The 20,379-nt window shown below is 51.3% G+C and overlaps 1 protein-coding gene and 1 long non-coding RNA gene across 2 annotated transcripts in view; one reads left to right on the top strand and one right to left on the bottom strand.

The window, feature by feature from the left end:
• The window catches only part of LOC147014010 (transforming growth factor beta-2 proprotein-like), a 38,738-nt gene extending 33,485 nt beyond the window's left edge, over window positions 1-5,253 (top strand). Inside the window, exon 7 of the mRNA XM_085851570.1 lies at window positions 4,767-5,253. Within this exon, the coding sequence (XP_085707696.1) occupies window positions 4,767-4,925 (159 nt within the window). The 3' untranslated portion in view covers window positions 4,926-5,253. The remainder of the gene's footprint in view (window positions 1-4,766) is intronic.
• Window positions 1-20,379, bottom strand: part of LOC147014009 (uncharacterized) — a 183,134-nt gene that overhangs the window by 30,874 nt on the left and 131,881 nt on the right. The gene's annotated exons all lie outside the window — the stretch shown is intronic.

The following is a 20,379-nucleotide window of genomic DNA, read 5'->3' as shown; positions in this document are numbered from 1 at the left end:
CTTCTTTTACACTTCTTGGCTTTCTATTTTACTTCATCCTTTTCATTTCAAAAAACACCCCAAAAAACTTTTTCACAAATTAAACACGAACTCATTCTGCATGATATTCCACCCTTCACTCATTACCAGAGGTTATGTTTTCATCCCTGTCTGTCTGTCAGTTTGTTTGTCTGGCTCTGTGCAGGATATCTCAAAAAGTTATGGACAGATTTGGATGATACCCGGTGGACACATTGGGTGTATGACGAGGACGAATTGATTCGATTTTGATGAGGATCCGGATTTTTTTAAAAAAATCATTTTTCAAGTGATTCTTCAACATTGAGAGAGAGAGAGGGCCAAAAACAATATGTAGCACAATGTCTCAAAAAGTTACAGACGGATTTGGATGAAAGTTGGTGGACATGTTGTGTGTGTGACAAGGAAGAATTGATTAGATTTTGGTGAAGATCCGGATTTTAAAAATTTTCATTTTTTGATTGATTCTTCACCATTGAGAGACAGGGCTAAAACGATATATGTCATGATATCTCAAAAAGTTATGGATGGATTCGGACGAAACTTGGTGGATGAGTTGGGTAGGTGACAAGAACAAGCCAATTAGGTTTTGATTCAGGTCCGGATCTAGATCCGGCCTATCAGGGGGATATAAAACGTGACCTGTTCAGCCTGGCGGAGGTATGCGCTCGACCAAGTACCATTCTCGTTCTTTGTACTTTCATTCCTCTGACAACAAATTTGTGTCTGACTTTAAAATCTATTGAATGATGCTGAATACCTGTTGCCAGAACTAATTTTGCTTTGTACTTTGAGTGTTTTTATTAACTTTTTTAAATACTTGATTTTCTGAATTTGTCCGTCATGAATTCCACAGGTATTCTTTTATCCACACTTCAATTTCTCCCTCTTCTTATTCACATATATTTTTTTCCCCAAATCTGTCATCTAGGAAATTATCAGTCTATCAACCATCCCTTGGAACAATTACAGCATGACTTTACTCCATGCATTCAATAACCCTTTATTTCACACCCGTCATGATGTCCGTCTTCATTCGTCAGAACATGATGTCCGTCTCTCTCCAGTCCGCAGAGTTTGTCAGAACACTAATGTTCACGATTTCCAGTCTGTATCACACTTGCTTCCCACACTCCCAACTGCGCATCCCACTCCCCCTCCCCTGCCACGCATCCTGCTCAAGGCCACACCAAATCTCAAGGCTGAACTCTCCAACCAGTCTCCTTCCTTCAGATCCTGGTGGTACCTTGTCAAGTCTGTCTCTGGTGCATCATCCCTCTCAATCCCATTCCTCACCTCAAATGGCTGTACTGCAGACTGCTCAGGATAAAGCAGAATGTCTAAACTCTGTTTTTTCCTTCAGATATCACGTACCCAACCCAACCCATCCCGTCTGTCCCCATCTTACCCGAACATACCCACTGTTTACCTGGCTCTGTGTTTTTCTCATCGTAGTTGAGAAAGTTATGCCCGGCCTTCACCCTTCTCAATGATGGGCCCAGATGGCATCAATGACCATGTTCTGAAATCCTGCTCTGCCATTCCCCCTCTGCCCACCCCCCTATCTGCCATATTCAGCCTGTCCCTCTCTTTTGACTGCCTCCCCTCTGCATGGAGGTCAACAAACATCACTCCCATCTGCAAGAAACAGACCCTACCAATGATAGGCCAGTGAGTTTGCTTCTGAAAGAAGCAAAATAATGGAATCCATCATTGCTTCGTTTGTCATGTTTCCTATTTTCAAACTGGATTTCTGACCATCAGTTTAGATTCTGTACTGGTCACTCAACTTTGGGAATGATTCTGCTCCTCTCTTAGCAATGGTTGGAGGCCTTCGATCTCAAACAAAAGTTAAGAACCATCTGCTTGGACATATCTCAGGCATTTGACACAGTTTGGCATCCCTCTTTATAAGCCGGCAAGTTCTCTTCTTGTTGCACAGAAGACCACCTTCATTCCTGGATGTCTCATGTCCTTTACTCATGCAGTCAACATATTGCCATCAATGGAACCCTCTATGCCTGGTGTTGGCTTAATGGTTTGGGTGGTGGGCTTGGGATCCAATGATCCTGAGTTCAAATCCTGCTCAGCTGTTGAATTAATACCAGGTGGGGTTGACGACCTGTCAACCTTCTGAGATTGACAAAATGAGTGTCAGCTTGTTGGTATCCTTGGTTGGAGTGGTGACCTGTCCAGGATTGTGCCCAATAGCTAAGGAGACTGCTTAGGCAGCATCAATGCTTTGCACAGAGTATGGTCGCATTGTATGGATGGATGGAACCCTCTCCTACCTTCTTCCCGTGGAGGCAGTGTTTTGGGCTCAGTCTTGTTCCTCATCTTTATTCATGACCTTTGTGATACTCTGAAAAACCGTCTCTTCCTTTTGCATGAGACGACTCCACATTGTGTCGTACAGTCAGTTTCGATTCTGTCCCGATCCCTCTGCAAGGCAGAGAGTAGGTCTGTGTGAGTGTGCGCACACACGTATGTGTACACACACCCTTGCATATCTCTGATAACTCTCCTAACCCCACCTCTCTCTCTCTCTCTCTCTCTCTCTCTCTCTCTCTCTCTCCCATTCCTGATTTGGAAATGATTAGGCTCTGGTCTGATAAATGGAACATGTCCTTCAATCCTGGAAAATCCCACAGTCTAACCCTATCACTTTGGAATGATCTTCAAAAAAACCCACCGACTTCTTTGGTCATAAACTGGAAACAGTTCAGTCTCTTGAACTTCTAGGTTTCACCATCAACCATGCCCTTTCCCGAGCCAACCACATAGCAAAGCTGGCCTCCAAAGGCAGCCACAGACTGGGCATCCTCCGTCAATCCAAATATTTTCTTGGGAAATCAAACGCACTCACAGTCGACAAAGCCTTTGTCCATAGCTCGATGGAATACTGTTCTCTGCTACGAGCTGGTCCTCCAGAATCACATCGATCTCTTCACGATTCTGTGGAATCTAAAGCTCTCAGAATTATTGGAATCAGCCATGATGAGGTTGAAGCACAAAGTCTGTTGCTCTCACATCTCAGGCAGGTTGGTGGTCTCACTCTTTTCTGCCATCTATTCTCCAACATTTGCTCCCTCCACTCTCTTAGTCTTCCAATCCTACTCAGCAACTCCAGAATGCACACATTCTTCCATAACGCCCTCCTGGTGAAACTTCCAAAATCCAGGTTCTTTTGTTTGACAGAGCCACCTGATCCACATCTTCAAGCAAGCAATGTACTGCCATTTCTTGTCACCCCCCCCACCTCCATCCTGACCCATGATCTTTATTACACCAGTTAACCTTTCCTAACCCAACCCTCTTAGCTTATGTCATGCCAATGGGAGTTTGTTGCAAGAGTTAAAGTAGATGCCACATTCAGTAAAACTTGAACGACACTCGGTGGAGCGCGTACCTCCACCAGGCTGAACAGTTTATGCTTTGTATCCCACTAATCGGCCGGATCTGGATCTGGACCTGAACCAATATCTAATCAGCTTGTTCTTGTCACCTACCCAACTCATCCAACAAGTTTTGTCATAATCCATGCACAACTTTTTGAAATATCATGCTATATAATATCGTTTTTGGCCCCGACTCTCAATGGTGAAGAATCACTCATAAAATTAAGAAATTCTCGTGTCTGAATCCGTATCCGTATCTTCACCAAAATCGAATCAATTCTTCCTTGTAACACACTCAACCCTGTCCACCAAGTTTCGTCGGAATCTGTCCGCAACTTTTTTTAAGATATCGTACTATATATATCAGGGTTTTCTTGGGGGGGGTCCCTATCTCTCAATGGAGAGAATCACTTAAAGAATTCTAGAATAAAAATCACAGACAAACAGACAGGGGTGAAAACAATAACCACCGTCCACCTTCGGTGGTGGAGGTAACTAATGCCAAGCTAATGAGTCACAGTTTGAAGGTGTGAGGTACCAAAATGCCAGACTATTTCTGCATATGTTTCTCATGTAGTTGCAGGAATAAGTCAGCTACCTTTTCAATCACTGGCTTATATTTATTGGGAGAGTAGATATTGCCAACTTGTATTTCCTCAAGAATTCCAGCCAAGAGACTACTCCTAAATGGCCCTGTTGGCAAGTCAGTCTACGACCATGTGCTGCACATGTTCAGCTGAGCAAAGCCAGGCTCACATAAATGAGAATCGCCAGAAACACTGAACTAATAATGCATGAGGTCATTGCTGAGGATCCAGTCCAGTTGTTGAATAGTCCAAGTTATCCCAAACAATGTACAGTACTATGAAATCATTGAGCCTGTGTGTCCTGGAACACCATGTACCTGTATTATTGAGTACGTGACAATTAAAGGATCTTTAGGTCTTTGGAAGCCGTTATGCTGTACTGATCAAGGAGTCCCTGTTTGAAATTGTCTGGGAACTGTTGTGGACTTCCAATTTTTAAACGTTATTAGTTTATTACCAAAATGGGTTTGAGAGAGTCACAGAGGGGGTGAAGATCAAGAAGGTGATACAAGCATGGCTTTAAAGCACCTTCTTGATCTTCACACCTCTGATTTCCCAAACGTTAACCTACGATCCATGGGTGGAATCGAAAGAATGTCAATTGATCGAAGTTTGCTTATCAAGGTGGGGGGGGGGGGTTAAGAGAATCTGACTTTAAGGTGTTACCTATTCGTCGAGCCTTCATGATTAATAACAGTTATTCATTCTAACCTACGATCTAGTCTATCATCACAATAACAAATGTACTCTGTCGTCATGCCAGGTGTTGAGCTTGTACAACACGTTGAACCCAGAGGCATCCGTGTCACCATGCTGCGTCCCGCAGGACCTGGAACCGCTCACCATTCTGTACTATGTAAGACGGCGCCCACGCGTTGAGCAGCTATCCAACATGGTGGTTAAATCCTGCAAGTGCAGTTGAACTGCCTACACAACGAGCCTCCGCCGGGGGCAAAGACAGTCCTCTTGGGCTGCGCAACAGACACAGTTATACGCCCTTGACCGATGGCCTATAGCCAAACTTGTGGCCTATAGCCAAACTGTACTGAAGGTGCTGTTTGTTACTCTCCATTGCATATGTCCAACTTCCTTGCCTGCTGACTTTTGTGGAAATGAAGTGACATTATGTTTTACACATTATGTTTTTTTGCAAGAAATCTTTCCGCATCGGCACAGCGGAGAGGTAAAATACTAACTCGAGGAGCATTTTCCCATCCAAAATATTCTCTCTATATTTCTAGCTTTCCCGCTCGACAGGCTCTGAATTTTATCGTATTTCTCTTCGTTTGTAATCCCTGCCAAGGCCGGGTTTTGAGTCTTCCCCGACGGATCTTGGCCTGCGTGGCCCTGGACACACATCAGACCCGATTATGTCCCGCTGCACAGATATTTATTTGCATTAACAAAAGGCTCCTTGAGACCCGTTCGCCTTTCATCTTTCTAGCCTCCATGCCGAGACCTGTGCAGCATCAGCAAGTGCCAAATCATTTTGCTCCGCTGTACATAATCTCACTGCAGCACCCTTTACGGACAACTCTTTGATATATTCCATATTCACGAGTTTAATTTACATGTATATTTATCCTGCTGACTTGCATACCTCTCTAGAAGAGTGCTTCCTAAACTGGAAGAGGCAAGGCAGTTATTAATGTTGGGAGAAGAGGGTGGTGTTTGGGGTGGGTCAACGGTTCGTGACAAGTTGATACCAAAGATGAAAGTGCAGGGTGGCCGGTGAAATGATGATGGTTCTCTTTTCTTTGCAGGTTGGTAAGCAGTGAATGTTAGCGTCGAATATCACATCGTATATTAGGAGAATCTTGTGAAAATATTGTTCAGTGCATTAATGGACTTGGCGACGAAAAGTCGTTTATCAATTGCACAAAAAGGTGTTATAGCTTTACCCGATTCACTAAGAATTAGTATGACTGGTGCAATGTTGCTTCACAACTTTATTTGGCAGCAGGTGAGCATCATGTGGAAAACAATTATTCGATTTCACAGATCATTTCAACAGAGATGCGCGTGCTTGAACCGAAGAGGCCTTGACGACCATCAATGTGCACGTTAAAAATGGGTTGAAGCACTTCAAACTGCATTGGATCACAGTGCTGGTAAATCAAACGGAAAGGCAAAACAGCAATTGGGAATTTGCAGGAGAACTGTCCAACAGATGTTGAAATGAGACCGATAAATTTACTCTTACACGATCCATGTTTCGTAAGAATCGACACAAGATAGCTTCATCAGTTTGAATTTTGCTGATGAAGCATTGTCATATTTCATTTAACACTCTGAAGTGTTGCATAACATCTGGTTTTCAGATGAGGCTCATACCCGTTTAAACAAGTTTTAGGGGTTCAGCAAAATCCACACAATATTTAAAACCAAGTGTGTGAGAAAACATTAGGGTTTGGTACACTCTGTCAAACCACAGTGTTATTGGTCAGAGGGGAGACAGTTGATTCACCTGGTATCTTGCCATGCTTCCGAATGACCTTTTAGCATGTTTGTGGAATAAAGACGAAGTCAGGGGCACACAACAGGTCAGGCACGATGGTGAAACCCCCCTTCGTGAACGATGTTCTTCACTTTGTCCATGAAACCTTTGAAGATCCTGTCGTTTCTCTTCAGTTTCCAGACAGTCTCCAATATGAAATGACATGACCCGCTCTTAACCTTCGACTTAAATACACGTGATTATTTTTCCTGGGGACACTTGAAGAGTCAAGTAGGTCACAGACTTTCATGGAGTTAAGGGTGAAAGTTGTGAGATTGTGCAACTCGGTCGATGAGGACCATGTCCCAGAAGAGCGAATAATTTCATTCATTCATTGGAGGAAGTGGCAAATGGATGTCTCATTGACTACGTTGTTCACGACAACTACATCGACAAAGAACATTGTTGATATTTGATGAATACATTGTTGCTTTATACATATTAAAACTTTTCACACACAATTGTAAATATGTTGTTATTCCATGGGCCGCCTTTTTAAAAATACATATAACTATGAGGAACACATCACTAGTATTTAATTTTGAACTAGGGGTATGTCAGGAGACAAAAGAAAATCCAAAGAAAACAATTACTTCTTTGCCAGTTTGAAGCAAAAATAAAGAAAATAATCGACTACGACTACTACTACCAGTACTGAACTACTACTTTAACGATGCGAGTTATTCCCATCTTGTGTAGATAACCGGGTGAATGTTATTGGGTCAAGTCTCCCGTGAACCAGCTTTCCAAGCGTGGCATTTGACTGAAGGACTTTATCATTTGATAACTCACCGACTCTTCACAAAAGACACTGTGGGAACATTAACATCCTTCAATGAGCAGTACTGGCAGACCCCAGCCCTTCAGCTTAACATCCTTCTGACAATGGGTCAATACTCTGATGCCTCGCCCTGCATGCAAAACACCAGGGTGAGAGCTTATAGCTGGGTCAAGATTCGAACCAAGGCCAGACAGCTCAAACGTCAGTGAGCATACATAAAAGCTATCCTCTCTGTCCTTAAGACTTAAATAATAATCCATATTCTATACTATAAAAGTGAATTTGTATATATATATATATATATATATATATATATATATATATATATATATATATATATATATATATATATATTATGTGTGTATATATATATATATATATATATATTGTTGTGGTTACCAGATTCGCAAACCACCATTCAGGTCCCTTAGGTGAGGTATCTCGGTAAGTGCATGTGTAGTTAGGCCCAAACCCGTTGTCTAGTGGGAATACATGTCATTTATACGTGCTGCGACTCTTTAGGATAGCCGTTTTTCTTTTACTATCTTTATTTTGGACCAACCGCCATGATCACAACCACAACATCAACCACCGACCACAACCACCGCTTCACCACAACCGCCACGACCTTCACGCACACCTCACAACCGTAGCATCGCCACCGTTCTTGCCCCGCTGTGGGTACCGGTGTTGGACTCATGCAGAACGCGCGTCGAACAGCGTGTACAAAACCACGGATTTTCTGCTTCAAAAACGGATCGAAAACGACACACGCCCACTTTTTGCCGTCCAATCGGTGAACCAGGGGCGAATTGGCCCCGCCCCCAGGGCGATCGATATATGCAAATTTGTGGATCAAAAAGCCTTCACGCCCACTTTTTCTCGGGCCAATGGGGAGCGAGGTGAAAGGTCAAAGGGAGGGGGTCAAAGGCGAAGTTACGGGGGGATAAAAGGACGGTGTTCGTCAGTCAAAGGAGTCGTAAAAGTCGGAGCGAAAGAGTCAGCAGAACGAGAACGAGGGGTCGGAGAGTCGCAAGTAGGAACGAGAGAGTCAGCAGAACGAGGTCGGAGAGTCAAGAAGAGGAGAGTCGGAAGCAGAGGGTCAAGACTTCGCGGGCGGTGGAGCTGCTCGTCGTGTGCGTGGGAGTCGGAACGGAGGGGACGGAGCGGTGGAAAGGCGGCGACACCAGACGAGGGGGTGCTCGCGTCGTGCAGGAAGCTGCACCCGAGGGAGGCCGACAGCGCGACCTGGCCGAGGTGGAGACGCTCGTCGCATATAATAAAGATCCTCTATACCCCGAGCATCAGCAACCCCCTCCTGTTTCCCCCCCGCGCTGAGATAGTGCGACCAAGGGGGCCCCGTTCCCACCCCCAGCCAGGCACTGTCCACGAGGCCCGCGGGTTGCGGGGCCATCGCCGCTCCGCGTCTCATCACCAGACGGGTAGGCCCGACCAGGTCTCGGCCCCAGGCCTACCTCATTCTTGAGGGTATTTCTTTTCCTTGGTTTTGGGTATGTGTTGTCGGCGCCGTCTGTGAAGTAGAATTGTATAAGTGTTGCCGTGTGCTCGGTAGTCGGAATTAGCTCTGCACTGTGTTTTCACTTTTATGTTTGCTTTTTGTGTAAATGGAATTGTGTTTTCTTTTTGTGTGCATTTGGTGGAATTGTATTTGTGTGCTTCCCGTGTGCCGAGAATAAATGTGCTTTATTGTTGAACTGTTCTCCCGCTTCGCTTCGTCTTTTCCCCCATTGAACCCTCATCTTGCTTCACGTAAAGGGTTGGTAGTGGGCTGAGTACGCCCGATAATTAATCGAACCGTCGAGGTCGACGATAACACCGCTCGGTTATTCTGATAGTACGGAACGGGTCGCTTAAGTGGCCCGTGTCCGAAGTCGACCTGCGGCGAGGTGCGATCGCCCGGTCTACCCTCCGCGTGGGTACTTAGGTAGTTCGAATTTGGCGAGCAACCCTATCCCACGCGGGGGCTGATTGGCTCGATCGCGGTGAGACCGAAAGGTCCACCCGTGACTGGTTCCCGGCGTTAGTCCGAGAGGGTCACGACTGGATTGTCCGTCCGGTGGGCGACGTGCCGCGATTCGAGTTACGTGGCCGTCGCACGCCGGCGGGCGCGAAAACCGCAACACTGGTGTCAGGTCGTGCGATACAAATTCATCGCCCTCCTCGCGGCACTGGTATCGGAGAACAGGAAAACGGGCTCTCCTGTCTCCGGCTAAATTTACGGGAATCGGTCCAGGGGTGAGAGAAGCGACCCCCGATTCCCTCCAAATTACGAGCGAGCAAATTAACCCTTCACGAGAAGCAAGATGGCGTCTCAAGGCGAGCGGGAGCCGGGGGTATTAGAAATGTATATGTGTAATAATGTAGAGTCCATGGTCCAGGATGGAATCCCCGAGCAGGAAATGTTGATTGTGCAGGAACACGGACTCGCCCAACTGAACCCAGAGCCCGAAATGGGTGCGGCAGCGGCCGCAGTGTATGACACCTTCCCCCCCCCTCTCCACCAAGACCCTTCCCCAACCCTTGCCGAAACGGCTCAGCTGAGTGCATCCAACATGGCCCAGCTATGCGCCATGCTGGCGGCAATGAACGAAAAGATGAATGCGAAAATGATCGGAAAAATGGATGCAAACACAAACGAAATGAAAGACATGAACAAGCAACTGAATGAAGTGAAAACGACGATGGATGCGAATACACAACAAATAAACGAAAAGATGGATACAAAAATGAACGGAATGGAAACAAACATGAAGGAGGAAATGAAAAAGCTGCGGGGTGAGACGCAGAACATGGGCCGAAGCCTGCAGGCGGGCATGAAGGCCGTGACCGGGGAGATAAAAATGGCGACTCCACGTGTGGGAGCAAACGAGCTGGGTGGGGGTGCAACGGCTGACGGGCCCGCGGTGGAGGCGGGTGAAAAATAATTCGTGGAACGTGTTGGGCGAGGGTCGTGACGATGACCGAAAGGGAAAAATTAAATGGGGAGACCAAGACGTGTGAGACGAGACACGAGGTGACGACAACAGAAATAATAGTTGAGACAAGGGAGGTAAAGGGTGAAGAGTTGGCAGAGACACGGGAGATGGGAACGATAGAGGGAAGACTACACGATGAAGACGGGGTAAGTGACGCGCACGCACACACGGAGGTAGTGGAGGACAATGGGGTTGAGCTCGCGGAGCGTGCAGGGACCCGGTGCGAGCACCTGGATGGCCTCCTCCAGGAACGAGGGGAGGGAGAATGCCCCCTTGAGGCGAGTCACGACCAGGTGAGTTCGGTCGTGTTTTGCGAGGTTGAGGGGACGGGTGCTGTGGACGGGTGCACGGAGAGCTTGGGGGTATAGAGGCCCCGGAGACCCTTGTGGGGACACGAATCCCCAGTGTGGTTGTCCCTGTGTGTGTGGTGCAAGGTGTGAGTGCGTCCCCGTGTGTGGAAGCGACCCCGTGTGTGAGTGGTGTGGTGGCGATGGTGCCAGAGTACGTGCTTCCCAGCACGCCGTGTGTGGATGAGGCACGGAGTGTGAGTGAGGCACCGCGGGTTAGTGCCCCCGCGTGTGTGGGTGAGGCACCGTGTGTGGAAGAGACCGCGTGTGTGAGTGTCGCCGTGTGTATGAGTGAGGTACCGCGGGTGAGTGCCCCCGCGTGTGTGGGTGAGGCACGGTGTGAGAGTAGTGAGGCACGCGTGAGTGAACGGCCGTGTGCAAGGTCGCTGTGTGCAAGGGAGACCGTGTGTGTGAGAGAGCGGTATGTGAGGGAGATGTCGGTTGGCATGCGGGAGCACGCAGCCGCGTCTCCCCGTGTGAATGTGATGGAGTGGACTGTGTGCGTCGTAACACGCAGGTGTGCGTGGGTCGAATGGCGACGACGGCGACATGGGAGGAACGAAAGCCGAGTAGCGGCTGTGGTTGTTTCGAGGACCGTGCCGGGTTCACCCAGCAGTGAGCACGCGGTTCGTGCTGTGCAACGCACGAGACCGCCACGTGCTCGCTTGCGAGAGTGAAGTCCCGGTCCGGAAACGCACGCGGTGGATTTGCCGATCCCGCGGACGGACAAAGTTTAGGCAGGTAAATGGATTTGGACCGGACGGGTTCTCCACGCGATCGTGTGTGTTCAGCTCCAACGGGCAGGGCACATGTGTTCGCGTGGGGAACCCCTCGAGACGTGTGGCTTGTGTTTTTTTTTATATGCGCACGGTGACGTCATGGCTGCACGTGGGGTTGGAATCCGGCAGGAGGGGTATCTCTGCCGGATGGTCCCGTCCAAGGAGGGACGAGGAACACGTGCAGCTGCATGACGTCACGGGCAGTTGCAAGGTGCAAAGAGCGCGAGTTGCCGCGCAGGTGCTGCGCATGTAAAGAGAAAAAAAAAAAAAGAAGACAGCAAGCCTCACTTTCGGGTGTACAGGATTCCTGGGCAAGGGGTGGAAGACCCCCTTACCTGGGCACAGGATGGAAACTAGTTAGGGGGAAGGGTTAGCTTAGTTAGACCGACTTCATGGGGCAGGGGTAAGTCCTCATGGAGTCCGTGGAATGGATTAGTTAGAGGGATTGTAGCGAGATTTAGGTTGGGAAATAAAATGATTTATTTGGAGACAGTGACAGACAGTGAGTGTGTAGAGTTGACGTAGTTTAGCTACGTAGGGTTAAAAGGAACGTGCTGTAGTTTAAGGGACGACGTGGGAGCACGAGTTAGTTAGGGGAGGTAGTTAGAAGGATGGCAGAGTTCAGTGGTGAGTGTGTTGAAGAGTTGTGGGTTGTGAGGTGAGTACGTGTACATGTTGAGTGAGTGAGGCCAGCGGGACTGTGTGTGTGGAGTGAATGGGGAATGCATGGTGCGATGAGTGATTGGGGAGGAGTGACTCCCGCCCAAGGGACCCCGGGGTCAGTATAAAGTGAGTTAGGGGTTAGTCAAATTGAAAAATGGAGGTCGTTTTGTTGTTGGTGGGAAAGTAGGCTCGAGACCCATTTGGAGGGGTGCAGGAGCCCTGTTGACGGGCTTGGGAGCGTGGCTGCGAAAGGTGAGTATCGCTGAGTGGGTACCCCGGGCACCAGGCTAGTCGGCCGAGGTAGGCCATGGGCCCATGGGGGCACGGGATAGAGTAGTGGGCACGGGTGCGCCTGCTTGGTGCGGGGGCCCGGGGCGCCATTAGCCGCGTGGGAAGTGTTGTGAGCACGGGTGGCCCTCGGAAAGGGGCCCGGGAGGCCGGCCTGCCACGTGTGCGTTTCAGGGAGGTGCCATGGGGGCACTCCCTGGTGTTAGGGAGCTGGTAGGCTCGGAGGCAGTGTAGTGCCCGGGGGTGCCATAGCGGGAGAATCGGCAGAGGGTCGTGCCTGCCAAAGGGAGCCACGTGTCCCAGCCAGGAGACCGTGTGAGGGCACGGAGCGAAAATTGGGGGGCGAGGCCCGAAATTGTGAGGACACCAACACAGGCGACGGGAATCTGGGTTTATAGAACCAATAGTTTAAGCGAGAGGCGCTTGTTGAAAGCCCCGGGGTAGTTTAGCAGTTAAATGGTTAGGGTAGATTAGGAGATGTACCCCTCCGCACCATCCATCCCCTCGCTGTCGTTGTGGGCCGCTGGACCCACTTGGTGTTAAGATCGCCGAACTCTGGGGAGGCCATTCTGAGGCTTCGTTGGGCCTCGACACAGGACGCTAGCTCTCCCTTATTCCCCTCCGGGAAGGGAACGTAGGGGTTGGGAGTAGGCTAGGTGACAGGATAGGTTAGCCGAACAAGGACGATAAAGGGGGTTAGGGGACGATTTATAATGGGGAAGTAAAAATAAAAACAATAAAAAAATAAGTTGGGGCTAAATTGGGGTTTGACAAATTAAGGGAGTGGGTATGTACAGTGACAGGCAAAGGCGATAGGTTGGGAGGGAAACAGGTAGGTCGGTCCGAGCCCGCCTTCCAAGTGGCCAGCACCACCGCACTCCCTCCACCAACCTCCACTGAACGGCAAAGGCTGGCCAACTTCATCGGCTGGCCGTGTTTTGCTTCAAGGCGGAGGCCGGCCAACTTCATCGGCAGCTGTTGTTTTGCTGCAAGGCCTGTGCCATCGGCTGGCCGTGGTTTTCTTCGAGGCCTGTGCCGGCCAGTTCATCTGCTGGCTGTTTTTCTTCGAGGCCTGTGCCGGCCAGTTCATCTGCCGGCTGTGTTTGCCTGCAGCGGCCTTCTTCTGCGGGCTGTGTTTGCCTGCTGCCTTTGCCATGCCATGCCCACTGCCCAGGTTCACCAGCCCCGTTCAATTTTTGCTTTGCCCCCCCCCCTGTTCATTTCCATGTGCGCCAGGATCAAGGCAACAGTTTGCAAGCTGCGAGAACTGCCCTGTTGGCAGCTACAACACGGGCCTGCAGTGGCGGCCCGTGCACCGTGTGTGTATTCATGCATCCATTCGTTGTGCTCATTGCGTGTCCCACTTGAGCTGGCACAGAGACTGCGTTGTGCAGCCCATGCACCGTTGTGGTTCACCGCGTTCAGTTCAAAAGGGAAGGCCTTGGACTGCGTGTGAGCAGCCAGCCACGTTCCCTGTCACCTGCATTGTTTGAGCCAGAGACTGCATGTGGGCAGCCTGGCTCCCTGCTAACTGCTTTCTTTTTGCAGAGTTCAATGATCCTGGGCCATGGTTTAGTGTAAAATTTGTAAGTTAAGGTTAAGATGTACTGTAAATATGAGTGCGCCCCGGCATGTCTGTCTAGCGCCGGCAATTTTATTTAAGTCGTCCGTGTGAGTGAGTTTGTTTAGATAGTTACGCAGCCCTCAGGTTATTTATTTTGGGGACACGAATACCATGAATGTCGCACTCAGGGATCCGTAGGTAAAATGTACTAGGGGAAAACTACACATGATGGCACACGAAAATTTGACGACTCGGGACGAGTCTGTAAAAAGGGAAGGGGTAGTGTTGTGGTTACCAGATTCGCAAACCACCATTCAGGTCCCTTAGGTGAGGTATCTCGGTAAGTGCATGTGTAGTTAGGCCCAAACCCGTTGTCTAGTGGGAATACATGTCATTTATACGTGCTGCGACTCTTTAGGATAGCCGTTTTTCTTTTACTATCTTTATTTTGGACCAACCGCCATGATCACAACCACAACATCAACCACCGACCACAACCACCGCTTCACCACAACCGCCACGACCTTCACGCACACCTCACAACCGTAGCATCGCCACCGTTCTTGCCCCGCTGTGGGTACCGGTGTTGGACTCATGCAGAACGCGCGTCGAACAGCGTGTACAAAACCACGGATTTTCTGCTTCAAAAACGGATCGAAAACGACACACGCCCACTTTTTGCCGTCCAATCGGTGAACCAGGGGCGAATTGGCCCCGCCCCCAGGGCGATCGATATATGCAAATTTGTGGATCAAAAAGCCTTCACGCCCACTTTTTCTCGGGCCAATGGGGAGCGAGGTGAAAGGTCAAAGGGAGGGGTCAAAGGCGAAGTTACGGGGGGATAAAAGGACGGTGTTCGTCAGTCAAAGGAGTCGTAAAAGTCGGAGCGAAAGAGTCAGCAGAACGAGAACGAGGGGTCGGAGAGTCGCAAGTAGGAACGAGAGAGTCAGCAGAACGAGGTCGGAGAGTCAAGAAGAGGAGAGTCGGAAGCAGAGGGTCAAGACTTCGCGGGCGGTGGAGCTGCTCGTCGTGTGCGTGGGAGTCGGAACGGAGGGGACGGAGCGGTGGAAAGGCGGCGACACCAGACGAGGGGGTGCTCGCGTCGTGCAGGAAGCTGCACCCGAGGGAGGCCGACAGCGCGACCTGGCCGAGGTGGAGACGCTCGTCGCATATAATAAAGATCCTCTATACCCCGAGCATCAGCAACCCCTCCTGTTTCCCCCCGCGCTGAGATAGTGCGACCAAGGGGGCCCCGTTCCCACCCCCAGCCAGGCACTGTCCACGAGGCCCGCGGGTTGCGGGGCCATCGCCGCTCCGCGTCTCATCACCAGACGGGTAGGCCCGACCAGGTCTCGGCCCCAGGCCTACCTCATTCTTGAGGGTATTTCTTTTCCTTGGTTTTGGGTATGTGTTGTCGGCGCCGTCTGTGAAGTAGAATTGTATAAGTGTTGCCGTGTGCTCGGTAGTCGGAATTAGCTCTGCACTGTGTTTTCACTTTTATGTTTGCTTTTTGTGTAAATGGAATTGTGTTTTCTTTTTGTGTGCATTTGGTGGAATTGTATTTGTGTGCTTCCCGTGTGCCGAGAATAAATGTGCTTTATTGTTGAACTGTTCTCCCGCTTCGCTTCGTCTTTTCCCCCATTGAACCCTCATCTTGCTTCACGTAAAGGGTTGGTAGTGGGCTGAGTACGCCCGATAATTAATCGAACCGTCGAGGTCGACGATAACACCGCTCGGTTATTCTGATAGTACGGAACGGGTCGCTTAAGTGGCCCGTGTCCGAAGTCGACCTGCGGCGAGGTGCGATCGCCCGGTCTACCCTCCGCGTGGGTACTTAGGTAGTTCGAATTTGGCGAGCAACCCTATCCCACGCGGGGGCTGATTGGCTCGATCGCGGTGAGACCGAAAGGTCCACCCGTGACTGGTTCCCGGCGTTAGTCCGAGAGGGTCACGACTGGATTGTCCGTCCGGTGGGCGACGTGCCGCGATTCGAGTTACGTGGCCGTCGCACGCCGGCGGGCGCGAAAACCGCAACACTGGTGTCAGGTCGTGCGATACAAATTCATCGCCCTCCTCGCGGCACTCGTATCGGAGAACAGGAAAACGGGCTCTCCTGTCTCCGGCTAAATTTACGGGAATCGGTCCAGGGGTGAGAGAAGCGACCCCCGATTCCCTCCAAATTACGAGCGAGCAAATTAACCCTTCACGAGAAGCAAGATGGCGTCTCAAGGCGAGCGGGAGCCGGGGGTATTAGAAATGTATATGTGTAATAATGTAGAGTCCATGGTCCAGGATGGAATCCCCGAGCAGGAAATGTTGATTGTGCAGGAACACGGACTCGCCCAACTGAACCCAGAGCCCGAAATGGGTGCGGCAGCGGCCGCAGTGTATGACACCTTCCCCCCCCCTCTCCACCAAGACCCTTCCCCAACCCTTGCCGAAACGGCTCAGCTGAGTGCATCCAACATGGCCCAGCTATGCGCCATGCTGGCGGCAATGAACGAAAAGATGAATGCGAAAATGATCGAAAAAATGGATGCAAACACAAACGAAATGAAAGACATGAACAAGCAACTGAATGAAGTGAAAACGACGATGGATGCGAATACACAACAAATAAACGAAAAGATGGATACAAAAATGAACGGAATGGAAACAAACATGAAGGAGGAAATGAAAAAGCTGCGGGGTGAGACGCAGAACATGGGCCGAAGCCTGCAGGCGGGCATGAAGGCCGTGACCGGGGAGATAAAAATGGCGACTCCACGTGTGGGAGCAAACGAGCTGGGTGGGGGTGCAACGGCTGACGGGCCCGCGGTGGAGGCGGGTGGAAAAATGGTCGTGGAACGTGTTGGGCGAGGGTCGTGACGATGACCGAAAGGGAAAAATTAAATGGGGAGACCAAGACGTGTGAGACGAGACACGAGGTGACGACAACAGAAATAATAGTTGAGACAAGGGAGGTAAAGGGTGAAGAGTTGGCAGAGACACGGGAGATGGGAACGATAGAGGGAAGACTACACGATGAAGACGGGGTAAGTGACGCGCACGCACACACGGAGGTAGTGGAGGACAATGGGGTTGAGCTCGCGGAGCGTGCAGGGACCCGGTGCGAGCACCTGGATGGCCTCCTCCAGGAACGAGGGGAGGGAGAATGCCCCCTTGAGGCGAGTCACGACCAGGTGAGTTCGGTCGTGTTTTGCGAGGTTGAGGGGACGGGTGCTGTGGACGGGTGCACGGAGAGCTTGGGGGGTATAGAGGCCCCGGAGACCCTTGTGGGGACACGAATCCCCAGTGTGGTTGTCCCTGTGTGTGTGGTGCAAGGTGTGAGTGCGTCCCCGTGTGTGGAAGCGACCCCGTGTGTGAGTGGTGTGGTGGCGATGGTGCCAGAGTACGTGCTTCCCAGCACGCCGTGTGTGGATGAGGCACGGAGTGTGAGTGAGGCACCGCGGGTTAGTGGCCCCGCGTGTGTGGGTGAGGCACCGTGTGTGGAAGAGACCGCGTGTGTGAGTGTCGCCGTGTGTATGAGTGAGGTACCGCGGGTGAGTGCCCCCGCGTGTGTGGGTGAGGCACGGTGTGAGAGTAGTGAGGCACGCGTGAGTGAACGGCCGTGTGCAAGGTCGCTGTGTGCAAGGGAGACCGTGTGTGTGAGAGAGCGGTATGTGAGGGAGATGTCGGTTGGCATGCGGGAGCACGCAGCCGCGTCTCCCGTGTGAATGTGATGGAGTGGACTGTGTGCGTCGTAACACGCAGGTGTGCGTGGGTCGAATGGCGACGACGGCGACATGGGAGGAACGAAAGCCGAGTAGCGGCTGTGGTTGTTTCGAGGACCGTGCCGGGTTCACCCAGCAGTGAGCACGCGGTTCGTGCTGTGCAACGCACGAGACCGCCACGTGCTCGCTTGCGAGAGTGAAGTCCCGGTCCGGAAACGCACGCGGTGGATTTGCCGATCCCGCGGACGGACAAAGTTTAGGCAGGTAAATGGATTTGGACCGGACGGGTTCTCCACGCGATCGTGTGTGTTCAGCTCCAACGGGCAGGGCACATGTGTTCGCGTGGGGAACCCCTCGAGACGTGTGGCTTGTGTTTTTTTTTATATGCGCACGGTGACGTCATGGCTGCACGTGGGGTTGGAATCCGGCAGGAGGGGTATCTCTGCCGGATGGTCCCGTCCAAGGAGGGACGAGGAACACGTGCAGCTGCATGACGTCACGGGCAGTTGCAAGGTGCAAAGAGCGCGAGTTGCCGCGCAGGTGCTGCGCATGTAAAGAGAAAAAAAAAAAAAGAAGACAGCAAGCCTCACTTTCGGGTGTACAGGATTCCTGGGCAAGGGGTGGAAGACCCCCTTACCTGGGCACAGGATGGAAACTAGTTAGGGGAAGGGTTAGCTTAGTTAGACCGACTTCATGGGGCAGGGGTAAGTCCTCATGGAGTCCGTGGAATGGATTAGTTAGAGGGATTGTAGCGAGATTTAGGTTGGGAAATAAAATGATTTATTTGGAGACAGTGACAGACAGTGAGTGTGTAGAGTTGACGTAGTTTAGCTACGTAGGGTTAAAAGGAACGTGCTGTAGTTTAAGGGACGACGTGGGAGCACGAGTTAGTTAGGGAGGTAGTTAGAAGGATGGCAGAGTTCAGTGGTGAGTGTGTTGAAGAGTTGTGGGTTGTGAGGTGAGTACGTGTACATGTTGAGTGAGTGAGGCCAGCGGGACTGTGTGTGTGGAGTGAATGGGGAATGCATGGTGCGATGAGTGATTGGGGGGAGGAGTGACTCCCGCCCAAGGGACCCCGGGGTCAGTATAAAGTGAGTTAGGGGGTTAGTCAAATTGAAAAATGGAGGTCGTTTTGTTGTTGGTGGGAAAGTAGGCTCGAGACCCATTTGGAGGGGTGCAGGAGCCCTGTTGACGGGCTTGGGAGCGTGGCTGCGAAAGGTGAGTATCGCTGAGTGGGTACCCCGGGCACCAGGCTAGTCGGCCGCGGTAGGCCATGGGCCCATGGGGGGCCGGGATAGAGTAGTGGGCACGGGTGCGCCTGCTTGGTGCGGGGGCCCGGGGCGCCATTAGCCGCGTGGGAAGTGTTGTGGGCACGGGTGACCCTCGGAAAGGGGCCCGGGAGGCCGGCCTGCCACGTGTGCGTTTCAGGGGAGGTGCCATGGGGGGCACTCCCTGGTGTTAGGGAGCTGGTAGGCTCGGAGGCAGTGTAGTGCCCGGGGGTGCCATAGCGGGAGAATCGGCAGAGGGTCGTGCCTGCCAAAGGGAGCCACGTGTCCCAGCCAGGAGACCGTGTGAGGGCACGGAGCGAAAATTGGGGGGCGAGGCCCGAAATTGTGAGGACACCAACACAGGCGACGGGAATCTGGGTTTATAGAACCAATAGTTTAAGCGAGAGGCGCTTGTTGAAAGCCCCGGGGTAGTTTAGCAGTTAAATGGTTAGGGTAGATTAGGAGATGTACCCCTCCGCACCATCCATCCCCTCGCTGTCGTTGTGGGCCGCTGGACCCACTTGGTGTTAAGATCGCCGAACTCTGGGGAGGCCATTCTGAGGCTTCGTTGGGCCTCGACACAGGACGCTAGCTCTCCCTTATTCCCCTCCGGGAAGGGAACGTAGGGGTTGGGAGTAGGCTAGGTGACAGGATAGGTTAGCCGAACAAGGACGATAAAGAGGGTTAGGGGACGATTTATAGTGGGGAAGTAAAAATAAAAACAATAAAAAATAAGTTGGGGCTAAATTGGGGTTTGACAAATTAAGGGAGTGGGTATGTACAGTGACAGGCAAAGGCGATAGGTTGGGAGGGAAACAGGTAGGTCGGTCCGAGCCCGCCTTCCAAGTGGCCAGCACCACCGCACTCCCTCCACCAACCTCCACTGAACGGCAAAGGCTGGCCAACTTCATCGGCTGGCCGTGTTTTGCTTCAAGGCGGAGGCCGGCCAACTTCATCGGCAGCTGTTGTTTTGCTGCAAGGCCTGTGCCATCGGCTGGCCGTGTTTTTCTTCGAGGCCTGTGCCGGCCAGTTCATCTGCTGGCTGTTTTTCTTCGAGGCCTGTGCCGGCCAGTTCATCTGCCGGCTGTGTTTGCCTGCAGCGGCCTTCTTCTGCGGGCTGTGTTTGCCTGCTGCCTTTGCCATGCCATGCCCACTGCCCAGGTTCACCAGCCCCGTTCAATTTTTGCTTTGCCCCCCCCCCCCTGTTCATTTCCATGTGCGCCAGGATCAAGGCAACAGTTTGCAAGCTGCGAGAACTGCCCTGTTGGCAGCTACAACACGGGCCTGCAGTGGCGGCCCGTGCACCGTGTGTGTATTCATGCATCCATTCGTTGTGCTCATTGCGTGTCCCACTTGAGCTGGCACAGAGACTGCGTTGTGCAGCCCATGCACCGTTGTGGTTCACCGCGTTCAGTTCAAAAGGGAAGGCCTTGGACTGCGTGTGAGCAGCCAGCCACGTTCCCTGTCACCTGCATTGTTT

Source organism: Eptatretus burgeri, chromosome 13 (assembly GCF_056783735.1).
Source record: "Eptatretus burgeri isolate ZD-2024b chromosome 13, Ebu_testis_v1, whole genome shotgun sequence".
Lineage (NCBI taxonomy): Eukaryota > Metazoa > Chordata > Myxini > Myxiniformes > Myxinidae > Eptatretus > Eptatretus burgeri.
This window is presented reverse-complemented; position numbering and strand designations above follow the sequence as displayed.